This window comes from Pleurodeles waltl, chromosome 5 (genome assembly GCF_031143425.1).
Source record: "Pleurodeles waltl isolate 20211129_DDA chromosome 5, aPleWal1.hap1.20221129, whole genome shotgun sequence".
NCBI classification, from domain to species: Eukaryota; Metazoa; Chordata; class Amphibia; order Caudata; family Salamandridae; genus Pleurodeles; species Pleurodeles waltl.
In genome coordinates, this window is record NC_090444.1 from 132,651,383 (window position 1) to 132,670,008 (window position 18,626).

Below are 18,626 nucleotides of genomic sequence, written 5' to 3' on the forward strand. Positions count from 1 at the left end.
CGTGGTTCTAGGCTGGGCCAAGACTCTATAAAAGAGAGTCAGCCCAACTTCTAGTGCTCACTATTCAGAGGTCCCGGTGCAGAGCAGCAGCTTCTTCCTGAGCTCCTGTCCCGGCGGCCTATTTGGATTTTCCAGTCTTCTGCGCTCATCTCTCATTGATGATCACTGTTTCCAGGCGGTAAGACGGTGTTTGGACATTTCCCAACACCGTAATTGAGAATTTTCATATTCTTGATTTTAATTCTTAAATGAATAACAGATTACTGTGTGCTGCCATTTTTTGACATTTGTATGGTGGTTTGCAAATAGGGAGGACGCGCAATTTATTCCATGAAGATTTGACTTCGTTATTACATTGTTGTTCATTGTGCGCTGATATTTCTTGACATTTACATGATGTTTTACGATTTGGCAAGACGTGCAACTCGTTTCATGAGCATTTAACTTTGTTGTTCATTGCGCGCGACCATTTTCTGGCATTTACATGGTGGCATTCGAATCGGCAACACGCCCGATTTTTTTCCTTGAGTGTTTTTCATGTTATTCATTGTGCGCTACCATTTCTTGGCATTTGCATGGTGGCATTTGAATCGGCAAGACGTGCAATTCTTTCCCTTAGTGCTTTTCATGTTGTTCATTGTGCGCTACCATTTCTTGGCATTTGTATGGTGGCATGTGAATCGGCAAGACGCGCAATTCTTTCCTCGTGTATAAATAATGTAAATTACTGTGCGCTACTATTCTAAGACATTTTCTTGGTAGCATTTCAAGTTGACACGTTGCGTGATTTATTCCTTGAATCTACGTTATGTGATTTCATGGTGCACAATCCTTTATGGTGTTTAATACTCATATAAAAATCTGCAATGTGCGCAATTCACTTCCCAATGTTTTTTCTGAGATTAACACAACAATACCAGAGTTCTAGATGTAATGCTGTGTGTTCCTGATATATATTCTTAAAAGGAGATTCATATGGTTGTCTAGAAATTGCTCAGAGTGTTTCCTGATTCTCATGCTAAAGAAAGTACTTGAATCTGAAAGTCCTATTGAACTTTTCCTGTTTCCTCCTCAGGCATTCGGTCATCTAAAGCCTAGTCAGTTTTAGGACTATTCTAGGGTTGTTCATGTTTTTCGGAAAAGACGAAGCTTAGAGTTGTAGCATGGTACTGATTTCATGAGATGTAATTTTGATGTTGTGTTTTAACCTTTTGCTTCCTACAGGTCTCCTTCCCAGCTGTTCCCGTCCTAATCCCCTTTTCCCCACTTGGACTCTTTTAGACTCTGTGATAAATCTAATCAGAGTATTGGAGCTGTCTTGTGGTGGAAGTGTTGGGAACGTGCACAGACCCCGACGATCTGGTGACTCTGACAAGATCTTTACTCAACTTTATTTTAGTGATGGTTACAACCTAGTATGTGTATGCCAGGAGGATGGTTGGAGGACAGCCTTAAACAACCAATAGGTACAGGGTGAACTGCTAACAAACCATTCAGAGCTCAAGGTCTTCATGTTTGATTCGCTAATTGTGCTAACTCACTCAAGTTTTGAACCAATTGTTTCCATACCACAGATTTGTTTTGTTCTGCTATTCTTGGTTCCCTCAGTCTTCCCCTGTCAGCGTATCCTTTTTACCTTGCTACCATTTGTTATTGTAATTGTGATTCCATCTGGGCGTGAGCTGTTGTCCAGTTTTTCTCTCTCTTTCCATGTTTCTCTCTCCCTGTTCCAGTATCTCCCTGGATACCTGTTCTCAACAGCATGTCCAACTGTGCTTGCAGATGTAGGTATTAAGGGATGACAGGTTTTACAGTGGGCCTACAATCCTTGGATCTGGACACTCACATTGAACTGATGCAATATAAGCAGTAGCAGTACATGCATCAAAGACACATAAAACACATGTAGTATTAGTGGCAGCAGCACAAGGTTTACTAACACTTGCGCACACAAGAGACAAAACTCTCAGCAGTGTAATCTTGCCTAACACACAAAAGTTTGTAGATGCTCAAGATTCCCTTAAACATGGGTTATGTACAGTGCATGTTGTAGCATTAAAAACTTACGTTACAAGTAAAAAGCTGGCACAGAACAGTCAATAGAAGCAAAAATAATTATATAACAAATTGATAAAATGTAGATATTAACGGTTCAAATATTCTGCACTTGCACACACAACACAGAAAGTACAACAGACATCATGAGTGCTTGCTTTCATAACATACAGAACAGATGAGCAATATCTAACAGCACAACACATCTTCCTCACAAAAAAGTACAGCACAGACACTGTAGTGTGTGCTTCCTTCAGACACACAAACAAACACACTACAGCAAATGCAGGCTTCTGACATGCACTTAACAGGTACCACATAGGCACTAAGGTAAACCTCATCATCACAGATGGTATATATGCAATACGGGCATCAACAGAGGTAAGAAACAGGCAGCAGCAAAGTAGACTTCCTTGACCCACTGAATAGGTACAGCAGAGGCAGTAGTACCCCATACTTTCTTTGTAAACACAGAACAATTGTTGCACTGGTGGCAGTACTGCTAGATTTCCTACTTGTAAACTGATACATAAAAGGGGAAGTGCAAACATATTTTACACAAAGAATGAACAGCCACAACAAATTCATTCTTACACATTTCAAGAGTTGTACAGGACATAAAATAGCCATGTAGTCTTCACTTGCCAGAAGATGTACAGAATAAATAGCATCAATTAAAATTTCACTCGCACAGAACAGGTGCAGAACAGACAGGTCTAGTGCAAGTTTCTCACACACATATACACAAAAACACGTGCTCCCATTCAGGAAGGAGTAGAGCAAAAGTGCCTCAGATAAAGAAGTATAGCAGATTCACAAGTGCAAGATTTCCTCAATTACCAGGCCACCAGAAGCATCAGTAACAAACAGAGCAGCCACAGCACATACAGCAGCAGGGCAATCTCCCCCTTCCTCCACACAGAAGCACAGACACAAAATCCATTTGCTACCCTTACTCCTAAACCCAACATATTCACAAACTGTTCTGTGGTGGTTTAGCTGGCTCTGAATTTTTTTTTCAGGATCGAGGGCATGGATATGCCATGAGACTACAATGTGTAAGGGAACCACAGTTGCATGCAGGAGTCAGCATTAGGCAGGGCTCAGTGGAGGAGGGACCAAGGAGTAACAATTCCCAGTACATTTAAGAAATAAGTTGCCCACATACTGTAAATTCAGAGAAAGAGGTCCAAAGCGTTGATGTCAGGCTAGTTGCCCATTTTGATTCTTGTGTTCAATTCACAATAGAAGTTAGTGCCCTGTGGGGAGGTCACCTGATTTATGGGCTGAATGCAATTCAGAATTTTGTGACGATCAGGCAACATGCGACACAGTAAACAACAGAGTATATACGGGCCCTTTTCCTAATTAATTTAAATCAAGTGAGAGGCAATATCTGTTTGTTAGATTTATTGTAACTTTAAGGAAGACTTGTAAGGTAAGATTTTTCAACAGCTGGTTTGGATAGACTTATGTGAAGGTTTAAGTCTACCAGGCCTCAGAAGCATAGGTGATTTAACTTTAACAAACAATGAAAACCACATCAGAGTTATTCACAGAGGTTTAGAAATGTTTGCACAAGCATATTCACTGCAGTTTTGTACCTCACTGTATATAAATTGTCAACATTCTAGAATCTGACTTTATGATACAAGATAGATATACAATGTGACAACAATTTGAGTTATATCTTGCTTTACTTTTTTGTTTAAAAAGTGATTTTAGCTTACTTTACTTAAATATATGTCAATATACAATGTCATTATATCCATGGATGGCAATTGCAACATGTTTCAGCATAGCACTGGACACTTGGCGCCAAATTTCCTGAAGAGAATGCTGTGGTTTTATTTTTGGCCTGTTTCAAATTGCAATTTGTCACTTTTTAGCAAGCTATATAATGATTAGCAGTATGCTTTTTTGAGCCATTCACATACATAGGCCATCAACAGGATTTGGCCATTATCAGATGCAATAATTTACACAACTGATCAATCCTGACACTAAGGTGTTCAGTCTTGAAATCATCTATTGACCACAAAATATTAATATTGCTTTTTGTTGCAAAAAGGCACTGACTGCCATAGACAGATATTTAACAGAATAGCACATCACAAACACACATGTAAAAGGTGGTGCTAAAAGGCACCTTCATACTACTAGCACCGACAAACAATAGCTCTATGTATTAACACGTGTAATTGGCCCACAATTGTACTTGTGCACAGGACAATGTAAGTCCACCTGGTGGGTTAGTTAAGTGCATTAGTTTTGCAACTTTGCTTTACTGCTCACTATCATTTCAACCCACTGCATAGCTATCAATGAGGTGTCCCAGTGAAAGAGGCCACAAAATGTCTAAAACTTCACACTGACATTATCAAACAATGAAAAAGTCTAGCATGCCTCTTCTTGGTGATTGTTGGCAAAGCAGAACTGTTCTTTTTTATATTTACTCTAGATGACCCCTGTGAGATGACATTAATTTGTAAAACTGATATTATCAATCACAATCAACAGGACCACTCACAATCATTTGTAGAAACAATTGTTTATTTTGTTTTATTATGGTCAGCAATACTCTGAAAAAGCATAAGAAAACCAAGTATAAGTAACCTAAAAAACTAGGCAGTATAGTAACAATGCCAGCATCTAAAAGTACATTTCACATGCACTCTCTCTTCAGAGAGTTACATTCTTAGCATACATATTTCTAAATCTGCTTATTTGATCTCTCTGTGTATAGATAGATAGATAGATAGACAGATAGATAGATAGATAGACAGATAGATAGTAACAATCAAGAGCTCAACAGGTAACTGTCTAATATGGACCTGTTTTGCCATTGAGGGGTTTTGGGGACATTTAGAATCCACATGTCTAAAGGCTTCATCCTAATACCATAATGGCAATATAGAACAATGCTTTACATGGTACTTGTTATGAATTACATAGTTTACCAACTGATTTTATTTTAGTACTCTTTAGAAAGGTTGTGAGCATTTTGAGGGTCATCCATTCACTATTCCTGACACTGCATGTATGTCTGTCAATGTTTTGAGAAATGTGCATTTTTGTTGGGGGGTAATGTGCTAATATTTAAAATGTTACTTATGCAACAATGTGTATTATTAAAAGTCAAATATATATACATATATGTATTTTATCTACTGGTGGTCCCCAGTAGTTACAGTTGGGACCTAGTGTCCATAGAAAAGGCATTTTTGACTTTCCTATTTCTTTGGCACTGTTTAACGAATCTTCACAAAGTTTCCCAAAACAAAGTGTCCAGTTGGGTCCTGTTGTGCATGGAACGTTTCTGAGTGATCCCTTAATGGGAGTGGAGAAAAAGGGGAGAGGGAGTACAAAAATAAATAAAAAAAAGTGTTTTCCATGTTAATTCCCATAGAGTCTTTAGACACGCATGCAGCCAGAACCACTGGACGGAATTACACCAAATGTGGCAGAAAGGTAGCTTTTGGTCCGGAGATCACACTTTTTGTTATTTGGTATAAATCCGTTAAGTAGTTTTTAGAGAAAATAAAGGAAATCCAAATTTGTATATCTGGGCAGAGCCTAAACACAGATCTCATGGTGAGATCTGATTGGCTGCAAGCACTTCAACCAGAAAGTGCTGGCAGCCACCTTGGGACCAATATATATGGTAGAAACCCATTGAAATGCATTGTAGTGAATGGGAGGTTTGAGGGTCACAAAAGGGAGAATGTAAAAAGGGTGATATATTTTAGCTACAATATAACTCATTTGTTGATGGCTCCAGACTAATTTTAGGAATTGTGGTGTGCTCTAAACAGATTTTACCCTGCCGTGATTTGAAAGAAAGAAAACTGTTTTCCCCTAATTGTCCCACAGATGTGATGGGAGGTATTCCAGAAGCTAAAATGAGAGCATATTCTCTGCATATTCACACTATCTTTCTCAGCCATATTAGAATAAAGTCTGAGATTTTCAGTAAAACATGAACATCCAACAGGAGCAGCCAATCAGTTAATTCCATTGTGTTCTACTCCAGCCTCCCAGAGTGTTCTGAAGAACAACTAGAGCACTAACAGTCTTACTTATGACAAATGTGTGGCACACCTGAAGCCATCTTGATTGAATCAAACTGGTAAAACCTAAAACATTTAATTTAGAAAGGAACAAAATGAGGGGGTTCATTTTGTAATAGTAATTATGGTTAGTGTTGTGGAAAGAAATATTAGGACATGTTTTAAGTAAGTTCTCAGATATCTTTCTCTTCTATTTCATTGCAACATTCGGACATGCAGACTGAAACATGCACTTTCAGCACCAGCAGCAGACTGCCAGTTAACTCCATGGTGATCAGCAGCTTACAGTGTTCTAATGAGCAACTACAGTGCTAACAATCTGAATCGATGCCATCTGAACGCCATCTTGTGGAATCAAAGTGGAAAACTGAAAGCAATTTCTACTGAGGATACTACAGTAAATAAGGAAATTAGGGAGCTTTAAAGGCAAACAAGTCTCCCTAGATGGACACCAGAGAAAAAAAGAGCTCAAATGTAGCACACATATCAGCCATATGTAGCCCAAGTATAGTCCAATGACAGAAATGTGCAAAGCATTTAATTTGTTTTAGTTTTTTTTGCAATTTCATATAGCGCAGACTTGACCAGAAGGTATTGGAGTGTGTTACATGAGCATCATTTACATTACACATGGACACATTCATTTTGGCACATATGCATAGCAAATAATGTAAAAGTGCTTTGTCGTTATTTGAGAACTCAGAAAATATGTCCTTATTTTAGTTTTTTAAAGGAAATGCTTGAGGTATTACAATTTTGATTACATCAAGATGACATCAGGCGTGCCACAGTTGAAATAAATATAGAATGTTAGCAATCTAGTTGTTAATTAGAAACTGTGGGGAGGCAGAGGTCGGGGCACCGACTCAGATAATTGAGGGCAGGGTGAATGGTGCAGAGGCAACATGCTGACCATGCTGGCCTGCGGGAAGGGCAACAAACCAACCATGCAGGACATGCAAGAGAGGCTGTGGCAATACAACAGACCACTGAGGGTTGAAGAAAAAAGCGGTGGCAGTACAACCATACATGCCAACAGGCCTCATTCAGGTAGGAGACTCCCAGTGTTTTTAAACATAAAATGGCTTTATTTTAGCTGCCCCCTACCTAAAATCTCTTTTTCAATGTAAGTCAATGTGGAAAATCAATTCCCCAGTTTTTTTTTCAAAATCTCCCTCTTACCAAGTTTAAAATGTTGACCAGTATGGTACTTTGGATCACAGAGGGAAGGAGGAATGGGGTTGGGACATGGACTCAAATAATAAACAGCAGGAGGGAGATGGGTAGGGGCACCAAAATGACCTTAGAGGCTAAGCATCAGGAATTGCAGCAGCACAATACACCATAGCGGGCAAGCGCGATGATAGTGCAGCACAATGGAGCATGCAATGCAATAGGGAGGGGACAGGGCTATGCGCATGAGAGTAGAGGGGAAGAGGCAAGTACAGCGAGCGGACCATATCGGACAGACAGGAGGGACAGTTGCAGCATAACAGACCATGAAGGGCAGGAGGGAGGGGGCAGTGGTAGCACATTGGACCATGCAGGGCAGGCGGGAGGGGGCTGGTGCATGGACTCAGACAACAGAGGGTGGGTAGGAGGTGGATGGGGCACAGCAAGCTAACTGTTTAGGGAAGGTGGAAAGGACAGTGGCAGAAAAACAGCCACACAGGTCGGTAATGAGGGAGAAGGGTCATAGACTTGGACAATGGACAGGAAGGAGGGAGGGGCGGGAGCAGCAACCTTGGGTGGGGGCAGCACAATGAGTCCAGCCCCCCCTCCACCACCGTGCACTATGATAGGCATCTTACTTAACGTGAAAAAAGGCCTAGAAAGTCACAGGAAAAAAACCAAAGGTTACTGGGACGTTATAGTTAGAACATAGAATTAAAAAACCTTAGATGTTCACTAAAAAACAAAGGTTACAGGGACCTTATAGTTAGGTTCAGATTATTGAGGAGAAAACTGTGCATGGCGAGGGCGCAAGTTCATGGCGAGGGCAATCTATTTCTAGTAAATGCTACCAGATTTTCAAACACTTTCTTACTCTTTTGAAATGTCATTTTTTGCATGGTATTATAATGCAAAGATTATGAAGATAAGCTGTGAAGTAATATTCCAATATCAAGTGGGAGAAATACAGATAGAGACGAAAGGCAGAGACCACAAATGAATTGAGAATTTTAAAAATGAGTGTACCAAAAGGATGAAAAGGGATTGAAGGTTGAATAGAAAAGAATAATGTGTCAATAACACCCTGAGCGCCTGAAATTTCATTTAAAAACTATTCATTTATTAAAATATTGTAAAAGGGCTGAAATTATTACCATGCCAAAAGGAGGCATAGACCTTTAGAATTTACACTTAATTATTAATGTGCCAAAAAGATGCTAATGAAATTAGAATTTTCCAGCCCTTTGTAGCCACATGGCATGACTTATTCTATTTAAAGTATAGCTTGGTAAGACATTGGTTAAGGGGTAAGCCTGAATGTACCACATACTATTTGACGATTGATAGACCTCCAGTTGGTCCTTGCAAAGAGCAGAATTGCTGGAGCTTGGATATAGGCCCAATATCCAAATAAGGTAATTCTGCACTTTGCATTGATCCTACAGAAACGTCTGAATCCCTTCAACCAATAACGGTCAGGCCTTAAGACATTTGAAGACCCTTCAGGGAATAACTATGGCACTTAGATACTACAACTAGTTGTTTACAGTTAGGCTGTTCATAGCCTCCTCTCTGTGCCTTATAACATTTTGCTTGTGGATGCAAATGAGGGAGACAGGCTGACTGTTCTGCTACTTCAAACAAGATACCCTGTGATGTAGATTCTCTGCTGAGTGCTTAGGCTTGAAATCCTTGATGTATCTTTATTGAGCATGCCAATGTCACCATACGTTCTGACCTCGGGTTGATTAGTATGAGAGCACACCACAGCTCCTGTACCCTGCCAGGTGCTTACTAATAAGTGATCCAGGAGTGCTACTAATATCAGACAATTTATAAAAAATGGTATTGGGACAGCTTGTGTGCCTTTACTTGTTATACAATGCTATCTATGCAATGTGATGCTGCTGTTAAATTCATGGTCAAAATCATAATAAAAAGATGTAATTTGTAACAGATATATGTGTGTGTATATATATATATATATATATATATATATATATATATATACACACACACACACACACACACACACACACAGGTACACATATACACACAGACATATGTGTGTATATCACCTACTGGCGGTTGCCATAGGAAAATTGGACAACAATACCACGAAAATGGCTGAACAGATTACACCATATTTGGCAGAAAGTTAGATTTTTTCCCACAAAGCATCCTTTTGTTATTTAGTACAAATCTGGTCCAATGTTTTTAACAAATTCAGGTTCAAAAACTCCGTATATCTGAACAGTTGGGTTTGTGGGAGGTCGCAGTCCCGCGATCACACAGCTTGAGTGCTACTAATGTAAGACAATTTATAAAAAGTAGTATTTGTGCACCTTTTCTTGTTATCTATGCAATGTGATACTGCTATTAAATTCATGGTCAAAATTATATTAAAAAGGTTTAATTTCTATACTATATATATATATATATATATGTATTTATATTCATTGAAAAAACTAAAGATCACAGGGATGTTATAGTTAGGTTCTGAATTTACTTGTACAAAACCACAGAAATTCAGCAGTTATAGTTAGAGTTCTTTCAAGTAACTATAACTCGTGCCCTAAGGTAACTATAACTCACGCCCTTACCCCATGCAGTTTTCTTATTAATAATTTAAATTTAAATGTTGCAGTGATAAAATCCAAAATGCCATACAAGATCTCATCAATGATATAATATATGGAGTAATTAGCTGAGCATGGCAAAGGCCCCCCTCCCCAGGCTGATCTGGCCTGAACATCTATTATTTTTTGCGTGGAGGGGAACACATGATCTCCCTCCCCAGGCCGATCTCATTCTGGTGACCCCCTTCCCCAGCCTAAACAGTTGGGTGGAGTGTGCCCCTCCCCAGGCCAATATCAGACCCAGGGACGCCATCCATCAAGGCCTTGCCAAATTATTTTGGGGGGGGGGGCCAGGACGCCCCACAGCCCCCTTCCTAGGCCAATCTGGCCCCCAGGGACCCCATCCCCTGGGGCACAGTCTAATTGTTTATTTTTGGGGGGCAGGGGGCCCGCATGCCCCCCTCCCTAGGGACAATCTCGGCTCCAGGGACCCTGTTCCCTGGGACCTGGCCATGTGACCTGGATGCCCCAGGGCACCCAGTCTCAATGCTGGGGACTGTGGGGAGAGTATGATGGCTCTCCACAGCCCTAGCTAGCTCCCCTTCTGCTGTAGCCAGCACTACTCCCCACACCAAATTTACTGAATGCCCCGGGGAAGTGGCAGTCCCCAGGGCTGCAGATGGACCTTGTGGCCCCCCGCATGAAATCTTAACAATGCCTAGGGGAGATGGTAGCCCCTGAGGTTGTAGGGGAGGCCATCGGGCCTCCCCCCACATCAAAAAGGCATTCTGCCCTGGAGAGGTGGGGTTCCCCAGGGTGCAGGGGGAGCGTGCAGCCCACCGCACAAAATTTGCAGAAAGCCCCAGGTAGGTTGTGGTCCCCGGGGGTAGGGGGGCTGTGCAGCCTCTCTGCACACAATTTGCAGAATGCCATGGGAAGGGGGCAGTCCCAGGGCTGCGATGGGGGGCCTCACAGCCCCCGCATGGAATCTTAACAATACCCCACGGAGGTGGTGGTCACTGGGGCTGTGGGGGAGTCTGTTGGGCCTCCCCCACATCAAAAAAGCATTTTGCCCCAAAGAGATGGCGGTCTCGGGCGGCTGAGTGGCCCCCTGCATTAATTTTGAGCAAAGCCCCAGACAGGTCGCAGTCTCCAGGGCTGTGGGGTCCGGAACAACCTCCGCATATATAAATTAATGCCCGAGGGATCTACAGATAACAAACGCGGGAGCCCTAGCTTGTTTTTTGTTTTTGTAATTTTCGCTGAATCTGCAGATCCGGTGCAAATCATACAAAACCTTTTTTTTTTAATGCTTTTTAGCTCTGGGACCCCAGCTTATTTTTTGAAAAAATTATTTTTTTACCTTTTTAGTGGGACTGGGCTGAAGCTGAGTCCCAAGATGGCTGCCAGCACTTCCCGCTTTGGAGTGTTGGCAGCCAATCAGAGCTGTGCATTTCCCTGCACAACCTCATCATTATTCACAAATACATCGCAAAGGATCCACGTCCCTAGATATACAAATGTATTTTCCCTTTAATATCTCAAAAACAATTGGACAAATTAACACCAAATAAGCAAAAGCATAATATCTGCGCACCGAAAGCTAGCTTTCTGCCACATTTTGTGTAATTCCATCCAGTGGTTTGGGCTATAGTCACGTCTAAAGGTCCTTTGGAAATTAACATGGGAAACTCAACTTTTTTTGCTTCCCTCTCTTTCTCAGCACCCACTTGATGGATCACCCCAAAGCTTTCCGTGCGCAACAAGAATCACTGAGCAACTTTTTATGGACAATTTCGTGAGGATTCGTCGAACGGCCCCAAAGATATAGGCAAGTCAAGAAACGCTTTTTCTATGGAAACTTGGTCCTAACTATAACTACCTAGTGCCTGACTAGGTGTGTGTGTGTGTGTGTATATATACATATACATATATATATATATCTTGTAATGCTTTTTGCAATTGAACTTAACAGTTAACCCTTCTCTATACATTTAGCGTCTTTCCAAAGTGTGAACTAACATTTATTTTGCACTCACATTACCACTGCACAACTTTGACCCATTATCAATTACGTATGTATTCTCAATCTCTTGCCATTCTTTTGGCATATTAGTAATAAAGGATGAATTAATTACTTATTAAACTGAGCTCACATTACTATTTTGGATATTTTATTTCATTTTAAATAAGAAAATGGTGCACAATAATAATTTAGAATTATCTAGGAAGGCTGACAGATTGATGGCGTCTATGCAAGTCAATGATGCTTCTAAGGATAGCTAGAGCAACTACCAATATTAACAATCAACTTACTTTTTAATAACAAGTAGTTGTAGGCCTACGTTATTCCTTAACATTGGTAGCTGAAACTAAAGTCATGCCTGCCTTGCTATTCAGCTGCACTGGCAAAGGCCTTCAGGCTGAGAGATCCCACGCCTGATAAAACTGTCCTCTCACAGTTGTACCTGCTAGATATATTCAGTGATTATCTTGATAATAAGGAATGCAACACATGGTTCTTAAAATGCATCATAAAAGAAAAGTAAAGCCTATAGGGTTGCCAATAGTCATTTTTGGGACAGTTTTCCAGCAAATGTATTTGCAAAAATGTTCTTGCACAAAAGCCTACAGGTGACGTGCTTTTTTTCTTTTGCACACAGAAAATTTAAGAGCGCAGGAGAGTATGACGATTGACAAATTCACCCAAACCTAGTTTAGAATAGAATTTACATTTAAAAAAATAATATGTCAGACAGGATTACATGTTGTCCAGGGGTATGCAGTGAGCCCTTATTTTGCTCCATTTACAGTGGGTTCCCATGCATGCACATACTTCTGCCGTAGTCTTAAACAAGTATATATAAGACGGAGATTTTGCTGGTCGGGGGCTTGAAAAAGCTTGGGGGTGTGAGGGTAACCTACAAATGTCGACAACAACAATCTCGAAAATAGAAGAATATCGAAGACAGAATATCGAGGGGCAAAATATCGAAAGGTAAGTGAATATATTGGGAAGTATAGATTTACTATTGCTAACTCATCATCTACTCGGAGAGGATGTAGTGCAGCGGTCAGATCAATCACAAGCTTCAGCATCGGCATAATGTCCTGTGGTTCTGAGCAAATCACTTCATCTCCTTGTGCCCATGGCCAGTGCCCAGATACCCTCACGGGCGAAAAGCCGTGCTATATAAATCTATACTTTTCATTTCTATGTACCTTAAAGATATATGTTCCGCTAGGTATAAAAAATTTGCCCTGATTTAGAGTTTGGCAGATGGGGCTACTCCGCCAGGCCCTTAGTTAATTGTCAATAGTTTTTTTTTCCTCCATATTTTGTCCTCAAGATATTTTTTGCCACAATATTGTGGGTTCGATGTTCAGGGTGCACACTCCTATGACGAATCAATTTACTACTTTTCTGAGCAATTAGTTGAATCTGAGCGGCACTAAACATTGAAATGTTTTGAAATTTACAAGAGAAGCATGTAAGTATTTTTGTCTTTAGAAAATGTGTGACTTCACAACCTGAATTAGAGCTCTCATTTTTAAAGAACGTTTCAAACATTGGACTGATCAAAGAAAAATGAAATTTTAAATGGCTGTGCATAAGAGCGTTTCTAAGGGTGTCTTCTCATTGCAGATTTGTCTCCAAGACTCTTCATACGGTCACATCCCATGGTTCAAATGTTCCATATTCAGGAGGAGGGCACTGAAGGAAAGAAAATACAAGACACGCATGAGAAGTCATTTAAGATTAAGGTGACAAAGTCTAGAAAAAAGCAGATGGTTTTTGATTTAGGAGGACACGCTAAGATGATGAATCTATAAGACATCTTTATGCATGGAAAAATCTGAAACTTGGCATGCAAAGCGCCCATGCAAAATTGAAAAATGATTCAAAATGTCAGTATCTGTTCTTTTAAACAGATATCTGAATGGCCCTGGTTTCAGCGGTGCAGTAAGTGTGAAAAATGCACCTCTACCCCCTATTTGACTGGTGGAGCCCTTTGGGTCAATGGTGAGGATTATATGGCACTCAATTATTTTGTTCTTTTGGAAATAAGATGACAAGGGGCCAATTGCTCTAGCCTTGCGCAGCACAATTAGCAATTTGTGTATAGGACATTATATTCCAAGAAGTGTTTTTTCTGAGCCCCACAATCGAATTAAATTGGCACCAGAAAATCATTCCATTAGACGGTACATCTCCTATGTATCGTTTCTGGACGAGTACAATCTGTTGGTAAATCCGAAGTGAAAATGAATGAACAGGTACATGCAATGCACATGCAGACCTGTGCCATTTAAGTCTTGCTTAAGGACGAAATCCTTATTGCAAAAGGCTGTGCATTCTGTTGGTTGTTCACTTCCTCATACTCCCTGCACAAGGTCAGATAGGTCAAGGTATTAAGAAAGGTTAGTCAAATATGGAGGCGCATTTGAAAGGCAATGGCCTTGGGCCTTTCCTCAAAGAAATGTAAAGGACTTGAAAGGAAGGGAGCAGCGATAAGATGCAGGAGGAGGAACTGTAGCTGCTGAAGACATATGTAGCAATATTTATTAGTTTTTACTGCAAACAGGAATGACCTAAGGGTCCCCATAGTACAGAACTGCAAGCCGTGTTTTCTATAACTCTACAAGGTGGGGTCCCCATTAAGACTGGTTAAATCGTTGAATAAACAAATTCATCTTTGGATGGCCAATTTGCATGAGATCTCCAGACGTGGTCAAATGTCTCATAGTGGCCAATGTGAGACACAACTGAAGCCATTCGGAACAATTCTCAGAAAATAATGAAGATGTGGACAGAGCAATCGTAAGTAGGAAATTCTATTCCATTTGCATCTGAGGCTGCTGACGGTTAGCTGGTTAAGTGACTAATCGTGCATATATAAGCAATGGAACATGGAACAATGTATTCTCTCTATGCTAAGTGTGGTTATGCTTACAGGATCCAATGCACTCTTTTTTTGCTGCTTCGAAATTATTTATATTGCACTACTTTTGTTTTGTGATGCCACATGTATCCCACATGTATCTCAGGACAGAAGCTATTGGGAGGTAAAGCAGATCCTTCATGGATTATGTCACTGACAACTTTTCCAAATGCAATGACTTGCAAGTGACAGTTTAAGGCAAACACAAACATTTCAAGGGATGTATGGAGTGTATATTGCACAAAGTAGTACAGTCTGCAGCAAAAAAAGTGTATAACTGATATACCTCAATATTGAGTTAATTCGTTTTGTGACTCCAATGATTCAGGACAAACCAGTAATTGCAGGGGATCCTGGATAATATACCCACATCTATACGAAAGGCAAATTAGATTTCTCTAAGATGCAAATTATATAGTTGAAATAGACAACTTTAAAATTTCGGGCTACATTGGTTCTTTGAAATAAGTGCAAAAAAGTGTGTCAGGTTCTTGTGAGATCTCTGACCTCCAACACCCAGTTGCACTGCAGCAGGGGGCGAACTTGAGAAAGATCAATTGCACCACTTTATACAATAGGAGCTGTTTTGCAAGTTAATGGCTCTGTGCGGAGGATGGTGGTCTGGACTCAGCAAACCAATTCAAAAAGAAGCCTCACCAATTTCTCACAAATGAGCAATTCTACAGTGCACTGGCTACAGCAACTGCTGGATGATTCCAGTATAGCAAAAACGGGTTGATTCAATTAGCATGCATGAGAACGCTATCAGTCTCCCTCACTTCCACACAGCCTGATTTTCTTGAGCTTCCTACAGTCTGATAGTTAAAAGTCTCTCATGTAGCCTGGAAGGACAATCCTAGGAATGACACATAAATGTCTTGAGTTCCTCAAACTAGCAGCGAGTGGGTCATGTCTAATCAGGGACTGGCCTATACTGTGCTTGGCCTGCATGACTGCTAATATTAACATACAAATACAACCTGGAAAACTCAGCAAGTTACAGGCCCAGGATGTACACTGAGATCAAACTTTTTGGTGACTGGTCATGGGAGATCCACAGAAAAGAAGACTCTTATGGTGGTTGCATACTCATCTTAGGCACAACAGCCAAGGGCTTGCGTTGGTTGAACAGTAGCGGAGCAGGAATCATACACTTAAGTGCATGAGGTAGCACAGTGTGAGCCCTTAAAATGTTATCAACCTGAGGCCTCACAGATGAGTGGGGAAAGAAAACGAGACAGTCCCAGGAATGAGTGATAGCCCGGATAACTCCTCGAAATGGTACTGCCAGCAAAGATGCACTGTTATTTTTTTTAACCACAGGTGCACCATTACTCACATTGGACATGCTCAGGCAAGCTATTGCTCAAAGAGCACATAGCAGGAGGCAGTGGTTTTAGGAGTTTCGCCACAAGGAGGGCAGGCATTGTCAACTGCAACTTGCTGGCACACAGTCCCTCATTACGATTTTGGCAATCTTTTTAAAAGAGCGCCAAAGCCGCTGCAGCCAGCATGCCATCAGTGGTGGCAGTATGCTGTCCGCCCTATTAGGAGTTTTACACTGGGCCAGTGGGAGAAAACAGTGTTTCCACCCGCTGGCCTAGCGGAAAACTCACCACAACATTGATGCCGGCTCGTAATCGAGCCAGGGGAAATGTTGTGGTGCATCAGGTGCGACAGCACCCATTGCGCATTTCACTGCCCATAATTCGGGCAGTGAAATGCACAACGGGGCTCTCCATGGGGGGCTCCTGCACTGCCCATGCCACGTGCATGGGCAGTGCAGGGCCCCCCATGGGGCCCCAAATACCCCCTTTCCTCCAGCCTTTGCATGGTGGTGAGACCGCCATGAAAAGGCTGGCGGAAAGGGGACTTGTAATCCCCAGGGCAGCGCTGCCTTGGTGGATTGTGTCCGACGAGACCGCCTGACTGTCGATAGGCAGAAACCTGGCGGTGCCGGCGGTCGGACTGTGGTCCATCTGCCGTGGTCACAATAGGGTGGTCGGACCGCCCTGTCTACAGCGGTCCGACCGCAATCGCGAGTGTGGTGGTCTCGAGACCACCACACTCGTAATGAAGGCCTCAGTCTTTGGTATAAGCAGTTTTGATACACCGTCATAGCCCTTTACATGGGGCACCACTGGCCAAGGACAATATCGGCTTTGAACAAAGGTATTCACCAAATCATCAATATCTTTAAATGTATAAGGACTATTCACTACCTGGGTGGGCAAGACCAATGGTTGGCATACTCTGTATGTCTGTGAAATCTGAATTGCACTGGGTGGAGTCCACAGTGTGGTGTGTGGTGTCCCTGGGTGAAATATGATCCCAGAAAGGTCTGGAGCTGCTGCTGGGGCTAACAGTAGGGCTGGTATGCATGATGGCAGATCTGTTTCAGCCTGCATGGAGAGCTCAGTTTCTGGATGCACTTGAAGAACTGCATCTCACTGACATTGGCCATTTGAGGACATGACTGTCCCTTCTTGGACATTTATTAGGGGAACTGTCATGGTGCAACAGTATTATACTTCTCTAAAACTGTGACTATTGTCAAAAATGCAATGCCTATCTCCATGTGAGATGTGGTTTCACTGAGTGGCACCGGTAGTAGGGTGTTCACAAGAGCGATATGGTATCGTCTGCTGGTAGGACTGAGACTGCCCGATGGCAGCTCTGGTTCTGCCTGCAGGTGGATGTTATTTTCAGGATGCAACAGAAAATCTCATTTGATTGGCATCAGCCTACTGAGGACCTAGTTAGTTCATCTTGGACATACTTTAAGATGTGGTTAAGGTATTGTCAACAGGTTTAGAAGTCTGGGCTGGAGGATGGTCACCACATCTTGAGCACCCTTTAAGATGGGGGTTGTGAAGTTACTGTCAAAAGGTTTAGAATCTTGGGCTGTAGTATTGTGAGGTCACCAGTAACCTCCACGCTCTCCTGGTGAAAGAAAATGGAAAATACTTAACTTTATCACCTAAAGCCACAAAATGTTTATTAGTATCTGCTATTCCTATGAGAAGTGCTGGTGGGTACAGGGCTGACCAGTGGGGGGACTGGCCATTTTCGAGGGTTGCCCAGAGGTGAACAGTTAATTTGGGTGTGGCTGGATTGAGTCACAGGTACACCAAGCAGGGATCGCGTCTTGAAGTTCCTAGTCTGATGTCACTTTAAGATTTTGGTGGGTGCGAGGCTGGCTGGAGGAAGGACAGGCCTGCAGGTGGCCCAAACCTCCTAGCCCTAGCCCAAGGTTGCTTCAGTTCACTGGAGTGTGGCAGGGTTAAGTCACAGGTGCTCCGAGAAGAGGAGTTGCTTTGGAGTTTCCTGGCTTCATTCAAATAAGTGTAAATAAGTGATTCTGATATGTTGGAAAATGAATTGTTGTTTAAAGAATTGTGCATGTGACAAAGTAGACTTTTGTAGGCTGTCTGAGCATTCTCTGAGAGGATGTAAATATAAATCAGATGATATATAAACAATGCTATTTTGTAAAGAATCTTGCAAATAAATCAGTGCTTATTCTGAGCTAGTGGTTGCTGATGGGACCCATCGTCACTCATGTTTGTGGAACAACACTTAATTTCCTCATCAGACATTTCCCAAGAGCAACAGAAGGAAAAACATACAAACGAGAAATAACCTAATATAAAAAGGAGGAAGAGTAAGCTAGAACACCGTCAAAGAGAGAAATCAGGAAACTGTAAGAGTGAGATAAAAGGGAAAGGAGTGTCATGACAGTGAATTAACAAGCACTTGCAACGCAATGATTCTGTCGTATGCTCGAGTTAGAGCTATTAGCGTTG

At 41.7% G+C, this 18,626-nt stretch overlaps 1 protein-coding gene across 1 annotated transcript in view; it reads right to left on the bottom strand.

The window, feature by feature from the left end:
• Window positions 1–3,450: 3,450 nt before the first annotated feature.
• LOC138295473 (xanthine dehydrogenase/oxidase-like) overlaps window positions 3,451–18,626 on the bottom strand; it is a 794,335-nt gene continuing 779,159 nt past the window's right edge. Inside the window, exon 36 of the mRNA XM_069233806.1 lies at window positions 3,451–13,592. Coding sequence (XP_069089907.1) covers window positions 13,542–13,592 — 51 coding nt within the window. The 3' untranslated portion in view covers window positions 3,451–13,541. The remainder of the gene's footprint in view (window positions 13,593–18,626) is intronic.